At 34.3% G+C, this 21,770-nt stretch overlaps 5 protein-coding genes across 5 annotated transcripts; 4 read left to right on the top strand and 1 right to left on the bottom strand.

Moving 5' to 3' along the window:
* Positions 1-823: 823 nt before the first annotated feature.
* Positions 824-1,683, top strand: LOC129241180 (heat shock protein 23-like). Its single transcript, XM_054877382.1, has one exon. It carries the CDS (start codon positions 946-948, stop codon positions 1,495-1,497), a length of 552 nt encoding a protein of 183 aa, XP_054733357.1. The 5' UTR covers positions 824-945; the 3' UTR covers positions 1,498-1,683.
* Positions 1,684-4,333: 2,650 nt separating this feature from the next.
* LOC129241744 (heat shock protein 23-like) lies at positions 4,334-5,330 on the top strand. Its single transcript, XM_054878244.1, has one exon. It carries the CDS (start codon positions 4,443-4,445, stop codon positions 5,052-5,054), a length of 612 nt encoding a protein of 203 aa, XP_054734219.1. The 5' UTR covers positions 4,334-4,442; the 3' UTR covers positions 5,055-5,330.
* Positions 5,331-11,552: 6,222 nt separating this feature from the next.
* LOC129240810 (heat shock protein 23-like) lies at positions 11,553-12,322 on the bottom strand. Its single transcript, XM_054876810.1, has one exon. The coding sequence runs from the start codon at positions 12,235-12,237 to the stop codon at positions 11,725-11,727; it is 513 nt and encodes a 170-aa protein (XP_054732785.1). The 5' UTR covers positions 12,238-12,322; the 3' UTR covers positions 11,553-11,724.
* A 3,383-nt stretch (positions 12,323-15,705) lies between these two features.
* LOC129242627 (heat shock protein 23-like) lies at positions 15,706-16,332 on the top strand. The gene has a single exon (XM_054879380.1). It carries the CDS (start codon positions 15,727-15,729, stop codon positions 16,237-16,239), a length of 513 nt encoding a protein of 170 aa, XP_054735355.1. The 5' UTR covers positions 15,706-15,726; the 3' UTR covers positions 16,240-16,332.
* Positions 16,333-20,322: 3,990 nt separating this feature from the next.
* Positions 20,323-21,296, top strand: LOC129240880 (heat shock protein 67B3). The gene has a single exon (XM_054876933.1). The coding sequence runs from the start codon at positions 20,415-20,417 to the stop codon at positions 20,997-20,999; it is 585 nt and encodes a 194-aa protein (XP_054732908.1). The 5' UTR covers positions 20,323-20,414; the 3' UTR covers positions 21,000-21,296.
* Positions 21,297-21,770: the final 474 nt, after the last annotated feature.

Genomic DNA, 21,770 nt, shown 5'->3' with positions numbered 1-21,770 from the left:
AAAATCTAATTTATATATTAAAAATCCTACTGCAATTAGACAAAAAACTGCTAAAAGATTTAACAGATACCACCACAGCAACCCTAATAAAGTAGACACTGCACAATTTAGACGCCCATTAAAGTCTATAAAATAAAATAAAAATAAATAAAAAATAAAAAAAAATAGTAATAAAAAAAAATGGAATGGATTTGTAGAGCAAAACACGGAAAACTATTCGTTAATATATTTTTTTATATTAAATCACACTATATTTATTTTTTTTAAAATGTAAACTATAGAATAAGAAATGAATATTTATGGCTAATATAGTTTAATATTTATCTTGGAAAAAAACCCCTAAACAACTTAAATATATTTCATGTTTTATGTTAAGTTGTGATTTAAATCTGTATCACTATAAGAAACTATTAAATTTTCGGATTGTATATTTGTAAAAGATTCGACGAGACTCGAATTCTTTAAGGAGAGGCGAGTTATATATTATAAGTAACTTTCCCCTTTCGCTCTCGCTCTCTTCATTATCTAACTGTAATAATTAGCTATGTAAGTTATATATTTAATTGTTGTAATTGTTGTAATAGTAAATGGGGAACTCTTTCTCTCTTCATTTTAAGTATAAATCTAACTGTTAAAATAAATTCAATAAGTATAGTTTTTAATGTTAAAAGCAGTCTTCAAAGTCACCTTGAAGAGTAAAGACAAATTCAAACTTGTGCTATTTTAATAAAGATAAATTAAATTATAATAAACTAAAAAATAAAACTTCAACAATTTATTTTATTTTCAAAAATAAATTTAACTAATACCGGCAAAACGACAGTACTGGGCAACAGTTGGAAATATTAAACCAAGAGAATTAAAACAAAAATCTGCTGAGCACTCGTCTAAGTCGGCAAAACAATAAATAAGAAAATTATTCTAAAAAGTTAACGATCAGGGAAAATGTCTACATTATCAACACTAATGGGTTTGATCAACGACATGGACCGTCTCACAACGACTTTTTCACCATATTACCACTGGCCCATGCGCCGACAACTAAGCTTAGGCAAACCAGAAAAGGCAATATCACCGTTGGTGGGTAAAGATGGTTTCCAGGTGTCAATGGACGTGGCACATTTTAAACCAAGTGAATTGGTCGTTAAAGTGGTCGACAACACCGTCGTTGTGGAGGGCAAACATGAAGAACGGGAGGATGAACATGGTTATATCTCTCGTCACTTTGTTCGCCGCTACACTCTTCCTAAAGAATTTGATCCCAGCAAAGTAATGTCTTCGCTTTCTTCAGATGGTGTACTAACTGTTGTTGCTCCTAAGCCAATGCTAGAAGACAAGTCCAATGAGCGTGTCATACAAATACAACAGACTGGTCCTGCACATTTGAATGTAAAGGAGAACCCCGAAGAAGAAAAGAAGAACCCTGAAGCAGAGAAGATGAAGAATGGCAAAGAAGAGAAGAAGAATACCAAAGAAGAGAAGAAGAACCAAAAATAAGAGAGGAGTATTAGTGATCTTTATTTCTCAATAATATAAAACATTTCGAGCTGGACTGAAATTTGGTTAATATTTTGGCCATTAATACGCTTAGTTTTTTATTTATATATGTGTGTATACTGCTTATAATTGTAGGTACTGGTACTGAATTAAAAATGTAATTTATTAATAAAATAATAAGAGTAATGATCTCACGTTTTCTTAACATGGGGATTTTCCGGGCGTGAATAAATGTTGCATATACATATGTATGTGAATAGTTGGTATCAATTGGCGAATATGTACCAAATACGCTTGTTTGGGCAAACAAGTAAGTACTTGCTATGTCACCATTGATATATGTATTTATTTTTAAAAAAGGTTAAAGGTAAGGCAGAAATATTCTAAAAAGAGTATCATCCGGAGTCCACTTAACAGAGGGCCCTCGTCGTAAGGAGGAATCGTCGAAAAACCGCTGAATGAAGTGTGTGGACGCTCCAAAGATGTACTTTGATGAATTTCAAGATTTTGTAGTAATGTCTGTAATAAATATATTTTCGCCAAACTAAATATTTTAGAATAGGATTTGCAAGATTTCTGTAGTTATTCGATTTGTAGTGATTGTAGTTTTTCAAATTTTTAGGTATTCAAGATGTTCATTAAAAACTGATCTTGAAAAACGGGTATTTTCAGGAGAAAATACTTCAATATTTTAGAAAAGTTAAAAGAAAAGGTGAAAATATCGACTTTATTATTAAAATTGCATGAAGAAACTATTCGGTCGAATTGAAGAAATTAGAAAAAAAGAAAATAATTTTCTATTTCAATAAGTTAAAAGTTTCGGAGTGGCAATGTCCGATATTAAAATTATATATTTTTAGTAAAATTTTTAAATCATGTTTCGAAATAAATTATGCATTGTTTTATGCGTTGTTATCGTATATTTCGTTCGCTTTCTTTCAAAATTTGGGTACGTACTCATGTTGTTGGTGAAGTTCTTGTGTATTTTGTGATTTTATATGCATACATATTACTGATTTTAAATACATTAAACATTCAGTATTCAAATATAATCGACAAAACATTGAAGAGAGAGAAATGGAGAGATAATAGCCGCAATAAAATGGTTGATGGTAAAGTACAATTGGTAAAATATCAAATTGTACCTACTCTAATTTTAAACGGGGGTACTACTTTCCTGTGAGACCTGTGTGTTTAAGATTTTTGATTACTGTTTGCATTACCATACCCTTTCCCAGAGCGCACATACATATGTACTATGTACGTATGTTCATATGTATGTTGAATCGTCGCCGCCGCGGTAAAGGCTGCTAACTCCAGTTTTCGATGAAAATAACTAACTAATAATAGGTTCACATATAACTAGATTATCTACTTTTTCGAGCTTAAGCTGCAATTAGTGGTGCCATAGCCATAATGCCTTAGCCGTAGCCATAACCATGGCCGCAACATTGCAGCATTTGTCGATTATTCATGCCGTAACCATAAATAGCTGATATTGAAGTATTTGCATTTGCATTTTGTTATAAAAACACGGATAATTTTCCACTAAGTCACTTAATTTTTCGGCGTTCATTTCTAGTATTCAAATTTTTATTGCAAATATTACAACAAATGTAAAGTATTCCACAGCTATGGTGCGACACATATAATCGCTTAGAGTTATGTCCAAAATTTCTGTCCCGAAATCCGTGATTATAAAATAATCTTAGATTACAAAGATAATTTTTTGGGTACAACCCTATGTTTTTTGTGTTATCATCGATTTTATTATTACGAATGTATGAAGAAACGTCAATGTAAAAACTAAATGGACACCAGCAAAAAAAGGGGGTGTCGACATAATTCTAATAAAATTTTTGTTAGATATTATCAGTTATACATCCATATTACAGAAAAAGCGTGTGTCCATAGACGCTTTGGCCTATTGTCGCTTATTATAAAATGTAATATTGAATTCCGCATGCATATTGCTGCTCAGTAGACGTCGTTTACGGATTTCCTCCAACTGTTTATTTCTAGCAGCAATCGCGCAAATAAATGAATTATTGATTATCTTTACCTTTTCTTCATATGGTTAATAATAAATAAACAAACACCAAATATCTTCCACCAAAACAATTTCCATGAAGAAAAACCTCTAATGGCAGTCTTAACAGCTGATTGTCAATTTTCCAGCTAATCTGCCATATGTGAACGGGTAGATCAATTTTTCTGAATTTAAGCCTATAAGTATAAAAAGGGTTACAAAATGTTATTTTCAAATTTTGAAGTTATTACTTTATGATGTCTTTTCGATCTACTCTAAAATTGTACAAAAGGAGTTAGCGGCGACGATATGTTTTTTAATGTGCGGAAGTACGCATGTATTGTGTGTGTATATATGCGCCATTATTGAAATTAATTAAAACTAAATTTTACAGAATAACGCTATTGGATAATTTTTAAACACACAATAATGCAACCCTATACATACACATACATATTCCCTATCTACGCCGCTTTTTAAATTGCTTTTCTTTTCTTTTACATCCGAAAACAATCTTTTAAAATTTTCAACAAACTTCTCTTGTCATTTCGAGACTCGAATCAATTCTCTCTCTCTCTCTCTCTCTCTAACTTTAGGCAGAGAGTTTACACATACATTCTCTACATCGTGATTCTACGCTATGGTATTCCCATTATAAACTCTCTGCTAAATGTTCTCTTCAATTTCAATTTCATATTGCTTTTACTTTTCGAGAATCTACTAGCAATTTCTGTGCGTATACATATTTTGAGCGTATAAAAAGCGAACGAGTATAAAATGTTCATCACTCATCAGTTTGCCACAGTCGAATTGAAAGTGTGCTTGTATAAAGTTGTAAAATTTCTGTATCTAAGTAAAAAAGAAAAATTGCTGAATTTTATTCACTGAAAAAGATTTAAATAATATACTGAAAAAAATGTCGAGTTTGCCAATTCTTTTGAATTTGATTGACGAATTAGACCGTGAAACTTACAATCCATTGTACTACGGTAACGACTTCGGATTGGGATTACATCCGCACCACATTCACCGCCATCATCATCGTCATGAACCTGCTGCTACCAATATTGTTGGTTATACGCTGCCACTAGGCTTAGTAAATCGTTCAGGTGAACGACCACTGGGCCGACGAGCTATTCAGAGCGAAGGGAAATTGTCTCCAATTGGCAAAGATGGATTGCAAGTGTGTATGGATGTGGCGCAATTCAAACCGAGTGAACTGACTGTAAAAGTACTCGACAACAGCATTGTAGTAGAGGGTAAGCACGAAGAGCGGGCGGATGAGCATGGATATATTTCACGACATTTCGTGCGTCGGTATACACTACCAAAGGACTATGACGCGGATAAAGTAGTTTCAACACTGTCATCGGATGGTGTTCTAACAGTTACCGCACCCAAGCCACAGGAAGAAAAGTCTAACGAACGTGTGGTACAAATTCAACAGACTGGTCCGGCTCATTTGAATGTTAAGCAGAATAAGGAGGAGAAGATCGGAGATTCCAATGGAGATGCTGAACTGAAGTAAACCTTTGTTCGATGGAGCTAGGAATATTATCTATTTAAGTCATTCCATATGTTTTAATTCATTTAATTTTAAGCACCTACGTGTGTTTCACACTTAAAATATTTCCATAATTATTCTTAGTTTGTGAATTTAGTTGTATTTGATGTTACAGATAAATACGGACACCATTAACGTCATTTAATTAGTTTCTATATTCAAACATGTAATGTTTCTTTAATTTATTGAAGTACATATGTATGTAATGAAGAATAAATTCTTAGAATTAGTAGTGATAATTGTTTTAATTTTGTAACAATTGTGAATGTGTTTCAATATAAATTTAGGGCACAGTTGCTTCATTCCTTTTTTGAAATTTTGGATAGAACGTACAAATTATCAAGAAGAACATTTGTAGAAAACTCCATTATTTTTTATTTACACTCGACCATACGTGCCAAATAAGTACCAAACATTAGATAGTGGATTTATTGGCTCCTATTATGAGTTAGATTCGATATTCACTGGTTGTCGAAGATCGAAAATCGAATGTCAATTTGGTATTATGAGCGGTGCAACCCTATCGAAATTTTCGTTGTTTACCGAATTTAGAGTCGAATGCAATTTTGCTTTCGATCGTGCAGCGTATTGTGGGAAAACTTGTTAAAGTGTAAGTTGTTTGCGATTATTTATGGTTTTATAGTAACCAAATAATAAATATATACTAATTTTGTTAATTTTATGCAGGTCGAAAGTCGTGAGTACCAAAGAAATCAGAAAGGCGAATCCACAATTCGCAAAAGGGATTTGCACCAAAGTTCAAGCAGCAAAAAAATGGGAGGAATTTACAACGGAGCTGAACTGCTTGGGAGCACCAGTGAGAACGGCAACAAAATGGATTAAGCTTAATAATGGTTTTGTTTTTGTGATGTTTATAGAAATACATTTTTTCCCTTGGTAGGTATGGGCTGAAATACGTAGAGGAACTGAAATACATATTTTTTTCGAATGTCGAATAACTGAATAAAGAAAATTTATAACAAAAATAAAACAGAAACTGTGGCGTAAAGGTTTCTATTTAATACTTTTTAGATTTTTCTATAATATTCTCAAAATTTCATTTCTTATGTTTTCTACTTCTCCGTTATTTGACTCCACTTCAATATCTTCAGCATCATCGTTCACAGTGGGTTGAGCAAGTCCTAGCATACCTTCATTACCAATACTCAATTGGTACGATCCCTGAGCACAAAATCGCAGAACTGTGGCTAGCTTTAAAATATTTGGAATCAATTTGGCTCGATTGCACTGCTGCAACTGGTTTTCTGTACTGGACAGTAGGTTCATAAACGGAGGGAGTTGGATGCGCCCCTCAACTGTTTTCTACTTCTAGCTAGTTCACTAATCTTTCATCGTCCGATGAATCGTCGAACCACAACTCCGTTGTACTCATTTTCACAAAATTTTTTTTTTAACTTTTAAAAATGTTGTTAGCAAAGAATTTCAACACAATCGGTTTTTCTTTTATTTTGATTTGCTGTATCAGCTGAGAAAAATTATCTATTGTAAATGCGTCGAGCGATCGAAATTCACAATAGTCCTATTCTTCAACGAATGAGCACCATAATACCAAATGAAAATTCGTACGATCAGCACTTTCGACTACAGTCGAAGATCGAATGTTGCTCATAATAAGGGCCAAATTCGCCTTGGTATTAGCTTAGCATTTTCAATAGTGTTGCAAACGTTTATAAGTGTAGCTGTCGGTGGTGTTTGTTGTAGCAGTTCAGCAAGCCCTGCCAGTGCGGTGTAATCACTGATCGTCACTGTCTAGCCGACTTAACAGTAGGCCCGGGGAAACATGCTGTTTTGACGGGTCCGGTCCAAAGGGAGGGTGTGTTAGGTAAGTGGGTGTAAGAGGGCATGTGGATATTTGGTTAGTATCATGCGGGAACATGCATATAGTGATTATTTTTGATTATTATTGGAGTCGATTCTGGATAAGTAGGAGGGCCTCAAGTGTTTTCACTATGGGGGGGAGAGGAGTAGTCGGTCGTTGGTTGGCGGGTTTCCAGGTTTCAATAGTGGCACCACTCTCTTTACTTATCGCCTGACAATTCCTTAACATACTAATGTGTTTTCCCTGCGGACGATGTCTGAATCGATAAAACGAAACTGCACAGTATCACTGTCTCCTCGTTCGTGATCTACCGGAGAGTTTTGTTCCTTGCACCTCAGCTATCAAAATTCCGGGTCGGTTCATAAAATCGGCTATCTCGTCAATCTTGCTCGAGAGCCCGTTGTAGTTAAGGGGTTAGGTGGGTTTGAAAATTTCAAGAAATCGATTTTTGTTTTTTTGTCTCATTAAATAGTACAGTATGTTTAAAATACTCTCCTAAAATTTTAAGTCGATTCGAGTAAAATTCTAAGAGATAGACCCTTCAGAAGTTCCGCCCATTAGGCCACGTCAGTTGAGCGCTTCGAAGGTATACGTGTTTATCTCATAACTCCATTTTTTAAGTCGGTGGACACGTTATCTCGAAAAGTTATGAAGCGATTTAGTTCAAATTTTGTACAAATCTTTAAAATAACATTATCTAGTTATTGAACGAAAGATTTTTTTTTTTATTAATTGCAACTATTTTTTTTGAGCCAATGTATGTCGAAAATTTCACTAAAAAATGTGTTTTTTGGTTCAAAGCATGTAAAAAATGCAAATTTGGATTTTTTTTTGTTCCTTCGTACAAAAACGAGATTTATCCATGTACCAACGAAATCCTTTTGGTTTTTTGATTTTAGATGAACCAATAATGAGTTATGCTGTCCACGGCAAGAGCATTTTTTTTTGAGACGTCAAGGAAGATGAGGTATCAACGGCTGAGTTTTCGAAATTTTTAAATAAAAATTTCACAAAATACTGTTTATATATGTATCTTAGATATAGTGAATTCTTTAAATAAAATATATGATTTTATATACTAAAAAAAAAAATAGTCAAAATCTTCTTTTTTTCAACCTCTGAAACGCACCTAACCCCTTAAATTATAGACGAATTGATCAACAATCGTGGTAGTCAACTGACATGTTCAAAATTGATAGAATACAAGTTAACACATAATAAATCAATTCCTTTTGTTTGCATTATAAAGCAATCTACATATTTACATACTTACAATTTTGATTCCTTATAAACAAATTAAAGCTGATAGTCCAAATTAATATTAACTAAAGTTTGGCTTCCATTCCGGTATAACAAAGCGATCAACATGTTTACATAATTACCTATTTGATTTCTTATAAACAAATTAACGCTGATAATTCAATTTTATATTAACTTTCGCAATCAGAATTTCCCACAAGCGAATTTTTCATAAGTTTTTTTAAATTACATGCTTTGTATTTCCTGTCTCACAATCAAAGTTGCGACTAATGCCACGAATTGGCGCAACAAGCCAAATATTGCTTATCAAGTTGCTGCACACGCATCCGGTAAAACGCTATTGCTTCTGCTAAATGCTGACGCCTGCTTCTGGCGTACAAGCAATTGTTGTTGCTTTTAATAATTAAAATCTGTTTAAAGGAGGAGGAATTAGAAGTCAGTCCTCAGTCTACATTCTACAGTGCTTCGATCGGGTTGATTTGAAATTTTTTTGCCTTACTCTATTTTACACGATTCGCTGCGACGTCATCTATTGAAATAAACAAACAAAAGGAAGAAAAATTACTTGCCGCTGCGTCATAATTCGTACTTGACAATTTAATATGCGGCATTTAATTTGTATTAGTTTGCTTACTTTAAAAATCTTAAAATCGCAAAATTAGCAAGCAAGTAGTTGCACTTCCTTTTGTCTGTTTGTTTTGTTTATTTGAAGAGAGGATGTCAACCGCTTGTCAAAATTGCGAAAAATAAAATAGAGGTTTTTGGAAGACGCCACCTTCTGTACTCTGAACACTCTTACGAATACTCAATTGAAGGATTTTCGGCAACCAAATGAAATTAAATATTGTCGATCAATAATATCACATATCTACCATATATTTATGTATATATGGATGCGAATGCTACGGGGTATCTATAGAAAGTCATATCAGTAGAAGAGCTGATTAATTCGTTAAGGGCACTTAGGTATGTCAAAAATGTGGGACTTGTTTACATATTTCATCGTTTACATTATTATTGCGAAATTCACAATATTATTTTAAGTGAAAATAATTGTGATCATTCATAATAATAATAACAGTTAAATTGAATCCATACAAATATATATAACATATGTAAAATTTCGTCAAGTGTGTGTTGCATATTGCATATCGCCTTGGAAATAATTCTTTTGACAACTGTGCCCAAAAGGCAAAAACAAAAAACATGTTTGCTTTTGTACTACGGTGGCGTCTTCCCATAACAGCTACTTTATTTTTCGCGATTTTGACAAGTGTGACGTCAGGCCTCTTAATAATAGAAAACAAACAAAAGGAAGAGAACTTACATGTTTATGAAAATTCAGTGAATGGCTTGCTAATATTGTGATTTGTGATATTTAAACCAACCAAACTAATGGAAACGAAGTGCCGCGTGTGATAATTTTGGCGTAGAAATACCTTCAAATGCAGTTTTTCTGCGTTTTTATGCGAATAACGCCATAACAAGAAAGTGTGTGTGTATAATTTCTTGAGTTTGATTGTTATTGTTGTTGTAGCAGTATACTTATCCCTGTCAGTGTTATGTAGATCACCGGTCATCTTCGTCTAGCTCATCTAATGGTAGGCCCAGGAAACTTGCTGTTTCGACAGGTTGGGTCCAGGGGGGCCCTTTGTTAGATGAATGGGTTTGATGGGGCATGTGAAAAGCCTCAGTAAACTAGATCTGTCTAGTGTACCGTACCTTACCCGCAATCTATCTTGAGATTGGTTGTTGTTGTTGTAGCAGCATAAACATTCCCCATACTTACATACGGGGAATGCTGCTGGAGTGACAGTCCTTGACCGGATATAGATCCGGGTCGTTTCGGTAACGTAGAACCAATTGTCGTGGAAACGATCAGGTTAAGGCGCTGAAACGACACCCTCAATCTTGAGTTTGGTAGTTTATATCGCTTTCGTCTATCTTTCCGCTTCACAAACCGTAGTTCCCCTTCCTTTTGTTTGTTTATTCGTGGAAGGAGATGACATAGCGAATTCGGAAGGCGCAACTTTGTATTCTACCATCCTTGGCTATCACCTTGAATATATTCACCTTAGGGAACACTTTATAACAAAAGCTAGCAAAAAGAGTTGTAATCTATGAAACTTTACTTTTAGTATCTTAGTTTAAGTGAGAGGGTGTTATTTTTTTCCCCATGTATAACTACAGATTAGGCTATATAAAAACTCAGATTTTTAATTCGTACTTATTAAACTTTATTGCTATATTCTTGCTCTTTGTGCTTACACTTAGCCGACAAAGTCTGTGTTCACTTTTCAAATATTTTTAGGTTAGTTAAAAAAACAGTGTACGTTTTTAAGTTACAAAAGTAAAACAAAAAAAAAAAAACAAAATAACGAGGTTCTTCACTTAATTTTTTACATAACGGTAAGTTGTGGGAGCAACATGGAAATACAGGAACCAAAAAGTCTGCGTTCACTTTGTTTCTTTTAATTTTACCGTTATTTTATTAGCAATTCTCGTTTTTGCTCACTTTTCAAACTTTGTTATTATAATTAACCGGTTAGGGGACTCAGTTGCATATTTTATTTAAAAGTGGAAATAATTCAAAAACAGGGAAACCAAACGAAAAGAAATTAGTGTATCGGAAAGAAAAATAATTATAAAATTGTGGAAAAATAGAAACGGTTTCCGAAAATTTGTGAAATATATTGGGAGAACGTATTCCTCTCCTCAACGCGTAGTAAACAATTAAAAGCAAACCAAAATTTTAAGATCTAAACCCAGGTCTGGGCGTACAAGAACACTATAGGTCTGAGAAGTGCGCAGGATAATCAATATGGCAAAGGTTAACCCTCAAGTTAAATCATTAAAAATTGTTGAAAACGGAAACCATACATCTAAAAACAGTATTTGTGCGGAAACTGTTAGACAAGTTTTACATAAAGCTGGATACCATGGCATTGACTCTTCAAGAAAACCGTTTATTTCACTTTTTAAGGAACGAGAGCGCATTGATTTCACTAATAATTATATAAAAAAACCTCCAGAGTTTTGTAATTTTTTAAGATGAAAGTAAATTTTGTGTTTTTGGGATAAGAGGTCGTCAAATTGTTTGGCGCAAATCAGGAATTGTTCTTGAGAAACAAAATCTTCTTTGGAATGGCAGGAGTAAGTACTGGAGCATAACTTTTTAACACTTAACATTTTGTTGGTAGAACGTGTGATGGTACCGAAAGTTTCGCTAGAATATGACGTTATCTTTTATGAGTGATTGTCGCAAATATGACACCCAAACCCAATACATATACATATATATAAATGCAGAAAAATTAAATATTATTTGTTTTACTTCATCCCCTTTAAATAAAAAAACACAGTTTATTTGAACTTTCTTTTATTTAAATTAGGTTATAGGATTTTTGCAAATATAAAACAAAAATCCTTTTTCTTTTAAAAATTAACTAATCTATGGTACTATTCCACGTAAACAGTTCTATTAATTAACGGGTAGTTGAATATCTATCTAAGGGTTTCGTGATAAAGTTGATTTTAAGCCTTTGGGTTTTCTTCTTTGGGACTCTCTTTTTGATTATCCTTCACGTTCAAGTCCGCTGGTCCAGTCTGTTGAATTTGGATCACCCTTTCATTCGATTTGTCTTCGATGGCTGGTTTTGGTACACTGACTGTTAGGACACCATCCGATGACAGTGTTGAAACTACTTTGTCGGCCTGGAAACCTTTCGGCAATGCATAGCGACGAACAAAATGTCGTGAAATATAACCATGTTCATCTCCTCGTTCCTCATGTTTACCCTCAACAACGATTTGGTCATCGATCACCTTAACGCTCAGTTCCTTTGGCTTAAACTGTTGCACATCCATACTGGCCTGGAATCCATCCTTTCCCACAGTGGCGGTGGGCAAATGCTCTTCCAACTTGTGTAATTGATCCCAGGTCGAAGAAGTAATGGCAGGCCAACGGCTGTACAACACCGGTTCGCGGAATGGTGTCAAGCGGCTTAAATTTTCAGCCAATCTCAATAATAATGATAGGTTCGACATTTTAATTTTGATTTGTGATGTATCACTTGTCAAATTTTTAAATAAACGAAATGGAAAACACTCAGTGTTTATGTTTATAACTTTGTTTTCGTTTATACAACGATTTGATGATATTCTTGCAACTGCAAATTTTACTATGCCGCTCATTGCGGGTACCGCTCTTATATACCCGTAGCTGTTAAGAGAAACCGTTTCCATATGCTAAGAGATTGTAACAACCACAACGATACATGCTCACACATCTTTGAGCGCAAGCATATGTACATACACATGCATATATGGGCGTATTTAAAAGTGTTTTATACAGATTTACAACTTTCGGCTTCCAGAAATTGCACGAGGATTCTTGTTCCTTATAGAGAATAGAGCATTCTATCAGCAAATATAGCCATGCACGTATACTTGTGAATATACCTACATATGTATGTACATACATGATTATTGCTACATACTCTGGTCGTATACCAACGTACATTAAGATAATAATGAAAATATTTTCTTAACAGCATTCTAAATACTAAATTGTTCGCATAATATTCAATTTTTTTATTTATTATCGTTATTACATATTTAAATTTATAGAAAAAATTTAATGTTAAGATTATTTACTGGAACAAATTATACAAATTAATTTATAAATAATAAATATAATGTAATAAATATTTCACTTCGACTTAAGTTATTAAATCACGTTCCCACAATAGTAGGTTCTACGTTAGCCGGGTTTACATACTTACATACATATGTACATAAGTACTCGTTTGTGTATTTATTACTTATTTGTACATTTATGAGGAATATTTATGCTGCTACAACAACAACGGATTTTATCATTTTTAAACTATTTCTATTCTGTTAAACTATTTCGGAAAAATATTTAGGCTTACGTGAGCTGGTCCGATTTGAAAATACATCCAAAAATCGATTTTTTATAAATCAATAAATTTTTAAAAATATGTTTTCCAAAAAATTATCTCAAATGGTGGAAGAAATTAAGCTAAAAAAAACGAAATCTTTGGCAAATACATTTTGACTTTTTTGTTTCAGATTATTCTGTTGCGAAATATGATGTACACCGTAAAACGACTTTTCCGAGACGCCTACGGAGATTTACTGGCATATATACTTATACCTATATAACTGGCGCTTACACCCTTTTTTTGGGTGTTTGGCCGAGCTTCTCCTCCCATTTGCGGCCTGATTTTGTTCCACAAACAGTTTTAGGCCGACTCCGAACGGCAGATATATTTCTTATGAGGAGCTTTTTCATGGCAGAAATACACCGAGTTTGTACATAGGTACTGTGGCTCATAGAAGTATTTTACATAGTCCTTCGTTTGTACAAATATCAAAACGCTTATTCTAATTGTTAAGTACTTCCTAAAAAATAGGGTAGCCACCAAAAACAAATACTTTACCATTAAGTAATTGTAACAAAAAACGTGCACGGAAATGGTACTCACAGGAGTACATATGTATATATTTACATACATTGCTTGTTTTCCAAACCGTTATTTGATCAATTTTCGTTTGTTTATTTATTTTTGCCGAACTGGAGCTATTAATGCGTGTTATTATTAATCTACATTTCAACTCTTTTCGTTTATAGCTGTGGCATTATCCATTCGAAAATGCCAAAGGGTAAAGAAATAACTAGAGCAGAAAAATTAATTCATTTATGTATGTATGCATATCTTTGCAATCAAGAAAAATCGACGAGATACATTTGTAATACGTTTAGTCGATGTCTCAAAAAGATAGAAAACGTTATAAAACAGTGTAAGGAGAGCCGTAATTTAGGAAATATGTATAATGCATAGTGGTCGATAAAAGTTGCTGACAGTCAGTGAAGAATGCCAAATTTTAAAAGAAAATCGCGAAACTTCCCAATATCAGCTCTAACGTAACAGCAAACTAAATACAACGCATCACTCCCAAGTATCCGAGTAGGGATCCCTACAAAATGCTGTATATCAAAATTCTTTTTGTACGAAATACTGTAAATTAACGTAACAAAATTCTGCAGTGACAAAATTCTGTATTTACAGAATTCTGTATTTACAAAATTCTGTAAAAACAAAATTCTGTACTGTCTTAAAAAATTCTGTATTGACAAAATTGTGTATTGACGAAATTCTGTATTGACGAAATTCTGTACTGACGAAATTCTGTATTAACAAAATTCTGTATTGAAAAAATTGCGTGTTGACAAAAGTCAACCAAAAAAGGAGTTCTACGCAAAAATACTGTGAATTGCGTAGCCGGAGTTGGACTGATGAGGGTTGTTATTTTTTTGAAGCGCGCCCGAAGGCCGCCCACGCGAAAAGAAGTTCTACGCAAAAATACGGTGGATTGCGTAGCCGGAGTCGGACTGATGAGGGTTATTTTTTTGAAGCGCAGCCGAAGGCCGCCCATGCGAAAAGGAGTTCTACCCAAAAATACGGTGGATTCTATAGAAACTGAAGAAAAAAGTGCGCACTTTTTTATAAAATTTGTTGAATTTCTTATCATTTACTTACAGCATTTAGTCAATACAGAATTTTGTCAATACAAAATTTCGTCAATACAGAATTTTGTCAATACAGCATTTCGGCAATACAGAATATTTCTTACAGAATTTTGAAATACAGAATTTCGTAAACAGAATTCTATAACACAGAATTCTGAAATACATAATTTTGTATACAGCATTTTGTAAACAGAATATTGTATCATACAACATTACGTACCCAACCCATCCGAGTAGACAATGCATATAGTACTCAGGAGTAACAATAACCAGGTCCGTGTAACACGGAAAAAGCCGGTCATATAAAAATAAATAAAAAAGCGAGTTTTATTCGCCAACACCTATAAAACAAAAAGTTTCTCAAGGGTGTAAACGCCTAATATGTATACATACATATGTACATACACACATAGTAGTAGGCAGATAGCCTCTGCTGCTGGTTGGCTTGATTTTGTATTAAGATTATTTATAATTATAATATTTCAAGTAAATAAATAAATAAACAAATAATTAACATACATACATGTATGTAGGTATACCATTCTTGGGTATATCTGCATATGTTTGTACACTACACTCAAGTATACACATAGATAGAATGCTCTATTCTCTATAAAGAGCAAGAGCCCTCGCGCAATTTCTAGAAGCTGAAATTTTCTCTTACACCAGATAAGTCTTCACAAGGCTTTTTTAAATACGTGTTTATGTATGTGCATACATATGCGTTCTCTGAAAGGTGGGTGAGCATGGGGTTGTTATTATCTCTCAGCATATCGAAACAGTTTCTCTAGACAGCTGTGGGTATATAAAGAGCGGTACCCGCAATGAGCGGCATAGTAAAATTTGCAGTTGCAACAAAATCAAATCAAATCGTCGTATAGACGAAAACAAAGTTATATAGATACTTAAACACTGAAAGTGTTTTCTCTTTTGTGTATTAAATAAAAGTGAAAAGTGATACAGAACAAATCGAAATTAAAATGGCGAACCTACCATTAATCTTGAGTTTGGCTGACGATTTAAGCCGCTTGACACCATTCTACGAACCGGTGTTCTACAGCCGTTGGCCCGCAATTACTACATCACCCGGTGGCCAATTACGCAAGTTTGAAAAGGATCTGCCCATCGCTACTGTGGGAAAGGATGGATTCCAGGCCAGTATGGATGTGCAGCAGTTTAAACCAAGTGAACTGAGCGTGAAGGTAGTCGATGACCAAATCGTTGTTGAGGGTAAGCATGAGGAGCGAGAAGATGACCACGGTTATATTTCACGACATTTTGTTCGTCGCTATGCACTGCCAAAAGGCTTCCATGCCGACAAAGTAGTATCAACACTGTCATCGGATGGTGTGCTAACAGTCAGTGTACCAAAACCAGCCATCGAAGACAAATCGAATGAAAAGTTGATCCAAATTCAACAGACTGGCCCAGCGCACTTGAACGTGAAGGAGAATAAAAAAGAGAGTCTGGAGGAAGAAAAACCAAAGGCATAGAATGGAAAATTTGAACACCAAACTACGTTCCCATCACATTTTGTTCATTTAACTCATTAAATTACATTCTTAAGTTGTACATTAAAAAAAAATAAAAAATATAAAAAAACATCAGTGGTTTTTGTTTTAATGAATATAATATATAAACTAAGGTGATTGATTCCAACAAGCAATATTTTTATTCTATTCTTTGTTATTTCTGTTGTACCTCAGCAAACTCCCCTTACCTTTGCTGATGATCTACGTCCTACTTTTCCTGACTGTGTACCACCTAAGCGGTTTTCAAGGGTGAGTTCAATTCGAAATTTTGGCTTGTATGGATCTTCCACAAGCTCTTGCTCCCGAACACTGAACGACCACCTTCTCAGATGTTTTCGTTAACCATGGTTCATAAGCATGGTGCTAAAGCTAATCCTAAGGTAAATAATATTATATTTGATGGCCGGGAGACGCCTTCAACTCTGGGTAACGGTTCGTTCAAATTCTTCCAAATTCTGACGGTTCTAATGGCTGTATGTATGTGCTGAAGTGAAAAGAAACTTTACAGTCAATACAGATGGCGCGAGGGTGCGAAAAATGACGTTACCACGGAAGGGATATACATATATGGTATATATACATACATATATATGTATAATTGGCGCGTACACCCTTTCTGGGTGTTTGGCCGAGCTTCTCCTCCTATTTGTGGCGTACGTTTTAATGTTGTTCCCAAAATGGAGGGACCTACAGTTTTAAGCCAACTCCGAACGGCAGATATTATTTATGAGGAGCTTTTTCATGACAGAAATACACTGGAAGGTTTGCCATTGACTGCCGAGGGGCGACCGCTATTAGAAAAAACTTTTTCTTAATTTTGGTGTTTCACCGAGATTCGAACCTATGTTCTCTCTGAACTCCGAATGGTAGTCATGCACCAACCCATTCGGCTACGGCCGCCGCCCATGAATTACTCCCCCAAATACGTTCCCACGACAGTCGATTCTATGTAGCCGGAACGACCTGAATTTATATCCGGCCAAGAACTGCCACTTCAGCAGCATTTCTCGTACATGGACGGGGAATATTTATACGGCTACAACAACAACAACAACTACCCCCAATTCTACGATTTGTAAACATTATTGAAGCGTAAGCCTTTTCATGATGAAATGTCTATGAATACTGAAAAAAATTATGTATTTAGTTTTGGGTCATTCTGGATTTTGTAAACCAACAAAAAATTAGCAAACTTCTAAAATGGCGTTTGCTCAACAAAAGAGTCTGTCAAATTCTTTGAGAACCTAGTGCAGCAGAGAAGGCGGTACCACAATATGCACAACCTTCGGTGTTATATCAACCGTGGCTAATTATGTCTTTTATCATAGAAGTATTTACATCGAGTTCCGTAACATTAGAATTTGGTAACTCGGTACACTTTCCATGTCTGAACGCACTAATTTATCTCCCTTTTCCTGATTTACCGAAATTTTTTTTCATTTTTCGTTTAACAAACTTTCTTGACGAATATTCAAGAAGTGTTTTATATGGATTTAGCCTGAGCTATATAGCAACTGGAGCCTCCTTTCGATCATTTCAGTTCCTGTCGCATATGTGTCTCGCTCAAAACAAGCTGTTGTCGACGTTCTGGAAGTTGGGTACATTAAGATATGCACATATGTATGTATGTATTTTATTTTTGTTGTTTGCTAGGTACATAAAATATAACGATCCATACAAAAATGTTGTGTTAGGAGCACAAGTGATGAGCTCCATTTAGCACTGTAATGCTCCATTTCAATGGCCGCAAACTAAAAAATGGTCCAACTAAATCTAGACTTATAAATAAAAAGCATAAAATATCAGTTGCCTCTTGTCCATATGTAAGTATTTTTACTTAAAATATTTAGCGCACTTATGCCCGATTTCACCAATTAATTTTAAAATTTATCAGATTTAAAATTTAAAATAGCAATATCGCGTAATGAAATTGTTCAACTTTATATTTTAACAGTCTGATAAATTACACAGTCCTGCGAGGGTGAGTTTCTAGAATGGCTGTACTTGTTTCTTGTAGTTTTTTATGCGCTGAAAACGAATCTGGCCTTCAAAATGCTCCATCACGTCATGATTTTTGGTAAATGAAGCCTAAAAGGTCAAAAAATGGCCATTTTAGCCATTTTTGATAATTTTTTTTGGGATAGAATTTTTTTTTTCAATTTTCGACGAAAAGGTTGCATAGTACAACTCTTTAGCTTTAAAACCCATTTTTTTAAATTATTGTACGATTTAAAAAAAAAAAAGTTATGACGTATACGTTGGGTATAACGTCTATTGGAGTAACTGAAACTGTTAATTTCAAAATGTCATAACTTTTTTTTTAAAAATTGTACAATAATTTAAAAAAATGGGTTTTAAAGCTAAAAAGTTGTACTATGCGACCTTTTCGTCGAAAATTGAAAAAAAAAAATTTCTATCCCAAAAAAATTATCGAAAAAATCGTACAATAATTTAAAAAAATGGGTTTTAAAGCTAAAAAGTTGTACTATGCGACCTTTTCGTCGAAAATTGAAAAAAAAAAATTTCTATCCCAAAAAAATTATCGAAAATGGCTAAAATGGCCATTTTTTGACCTTTTAGGCTTCATTTACCAAAAATCCTGACGTGATGGAGCATTTTGAAGGTCAGATTCGTTTTCAGCGCATAAAAAACTACAAGAAACAAGTACAGCCATTCTAGAAACTGAAAAAAGTTAAATTTCGCAGGCCTGTGTTATCACATTGGTGAAATCGGACATTAAGGTATGTAAATACTATCATACTATCAAGGCCTGAAAATAAAAATCAAAACCTACCGATTATTTTCTACTCAAAAAATATTAAGCTAACCTTATTCTAATAAATAATAGGCAGAAACAATTGGTATTTTTCGCTCAAACTCAAAGTCGACATTCAAAAATGAAAGAGCGTTTTTCTCTTCGAAATATTATATTTCCGATATTTTTAAAAATTTTAATATGTCGCATCTAACCTTTCATCTTCATGAAACTCAGGCTCAGCATTGTCCGGCAGTCAGAGTATATAAAGTATATAAATTATATACTATATGAATAAGAAAAAGATTTGAAGTTTCAAGGGTTTTCAAGGTTTTTATACAAAATAATTTAAAATAAGAAATTTTAAATAATGGATGGGGTATAATTTTGCGGACAATTGTGAAGGGAAATTAGAAAAGGAGATTAAATAATATCAATCTGTGGCGGTCGTCGTAGCCGAATGGATTGGTGCGTGACTACCATTCGAAATTCACAGAGAGAACGTAGGTTTGAATCTCGGTGAAACACCAAAGTTAAGAAAAACATTTTTCTAATAGCGGTCGCCCCTCGGCAGGCAATGGCAAACCTCCGAGTGTATTTCCATGAAAAAGCTCCTCATAAAAATATCTGCCGTTCGGAGTCGGCTTAAAACTGTAGGTCCCTCCATTTGTGGAACAACATCAAGACGCACACCCAAAAAGGGTGTACGCGCCAATTATACATATATTATATATATAAGCATTTTATATCAAATTTACCGATAAGGGCAATTTTTCCATAGGAATTTGATGGTAAATTCCGAAACGTTGGGGACACGGGCAAATATTTAATAAGAAAAATAGATGCAGAATTTTTTTGTTCATAGAACAAATTTATGAGGTATAGTCAAGAAAAAAGATATTTTTTTTGGATCAGCTTTACTCTGTACTAATGCCTTCATATAAAAGTAAGATTATGTATATGCATATCAGAAAATAAATACGGGTAAATATCGCAAAAATGCATATGCAGATATATATTTGACAAAATTATTCTTTAATATGAACTGCTTCTGCTCCAGATAAAAACCACGCCCCCACCCACCTGCTCAACTTTTATTTTGCTGAATTACTCATCATTTCTCTTTTTCGTTTCATTCAGCTCAGTAGCTCTGATTCGGGCGAAAATAGCAGCATTGCTCCAATCGCTCTCTCTAGCCATCATCAGAGAATTTGCTCATAAGCAATGTATGCGCAGGTATAAAAGGCCTTGCTGTGTACATGTTCGTCACATTTATGTGAAAATTTACATTAAATATAGTCGGTTCAATTACTGTTGAGATTAAATTTGCTGAAAACTAGAAAGATAAAAAACATCTACATACATAAATATATTAAAGAAAATGCCTATTCGCAACATTCCACCATTTGTCTTGAGCTTGGATTCGACTCCATACTTCAACCACGATGTATATCCAAATCATATTTATCGACGATTGCACGAGCGTCAACATCATCCATTGGATTTAGGCACATTGGGGTTATTAGCGCGTTTAGGTCCACACGCTAAACACTTAGTGGCTAACAAACATAACGCAGAATGCGATATTGCTAGTCGTTTCGGAAAGAATGGTTTTGAAGTGCATCTCGACGTTGGTTTATTCAAACCTGAGGATCTTAGTGTGAAAATAGTAGATGATTCATTAGTGATTGAGGGTAAACATGAAGAGCGCGAAGATGACCATGGACATATTTCACGTCACTTTGTGCGTCGTTACGTACTTCCCAAAGGCTATGATCCGGATACTATTGTGTCGACTTTATCATCGGATAGTGCATTAACTGTGCGTATACCCTCCCCACCCCAGCTCCCAGAACTAGAGAAAAAGGAACGTGTAATAGAAATACAGCAGGTTGGCCCTTCTGACATATTTTTAAAGAGCAAAAGCCAGGAGGAGGCTGATGCCGCTCAGCCAGCATTAAAATAAGCACACATGCATACATAGTGAAATTAAAGTTTATGTTAGTGACATAAACATAGCTTTGCATTTACAAAGCTACTCTAAAGTGTTTTAAATATCTGCCATTCTTATATACTATGCACATACACACATACATACGTACATATATGTGTTTTAAAGCTATTGTGAAACATTAAATGCATTAAGCAAAAAAATAATAAGCATATTTAGAATTGTGGTATATTATACGAAATATTTTACTTATACTACATATATACTTAATTGCAATTTTTTTAAGTGAAACCTTATCCTATTGGAAAATTTAATATTATATTATCAAATCAATTTTCTACATTTTATCACTTTTTAATATCACTAATGCGAAATAAACATAAAATAATCAAACATGTTGAGTATTACATTAAAATATTTCAAGGAAGATAGATTACTAGGAGTATTTATAAGTATAGCAGATCCGCCTAGGGTTTGGCCATCCGAAGCAAAATTGTGGGTATATTTTTGGGGGTCATAGGGGGTGTAGTTGAATACGTCGTTATTCAGACATCAATAAAGTAACTTGAACATTGGCTGTCGGTTCTACGTACTATAATAATTTGAGTTTTTACCGACCAAGAGCTGCCGTCCCAGTAATCTAGCCCTGTCTGATACGCTGAACCTCACCCCTCGTTTATCGTCACGGGAGCAGCTACATGCAGCAAAACTGCTCCCAATACTTCTTATCAACGGCATGCTGAGCAGGACGACCATAGACAACCCCACGCATCCATCACATCCCGA

Source organism: Anastrepha obliqua, chromosome 3 (genome assembly GCF_027943255.1).
Source record: "Anastrepha obliqua isolate idAnaObli1 chromosome 3, idAnaObli1_1.0, whole genome shotgun sequence".
Taxonomy (NCBI): Eukaryota; Metazoa; Arthropoda; class Insecta; order Diptera; family Tephritidae; genus Anastrepha; species Anastrepha obliqua.
This window is presented reverse-complemented; position numbering and strand designations above follow the sequence as displayed.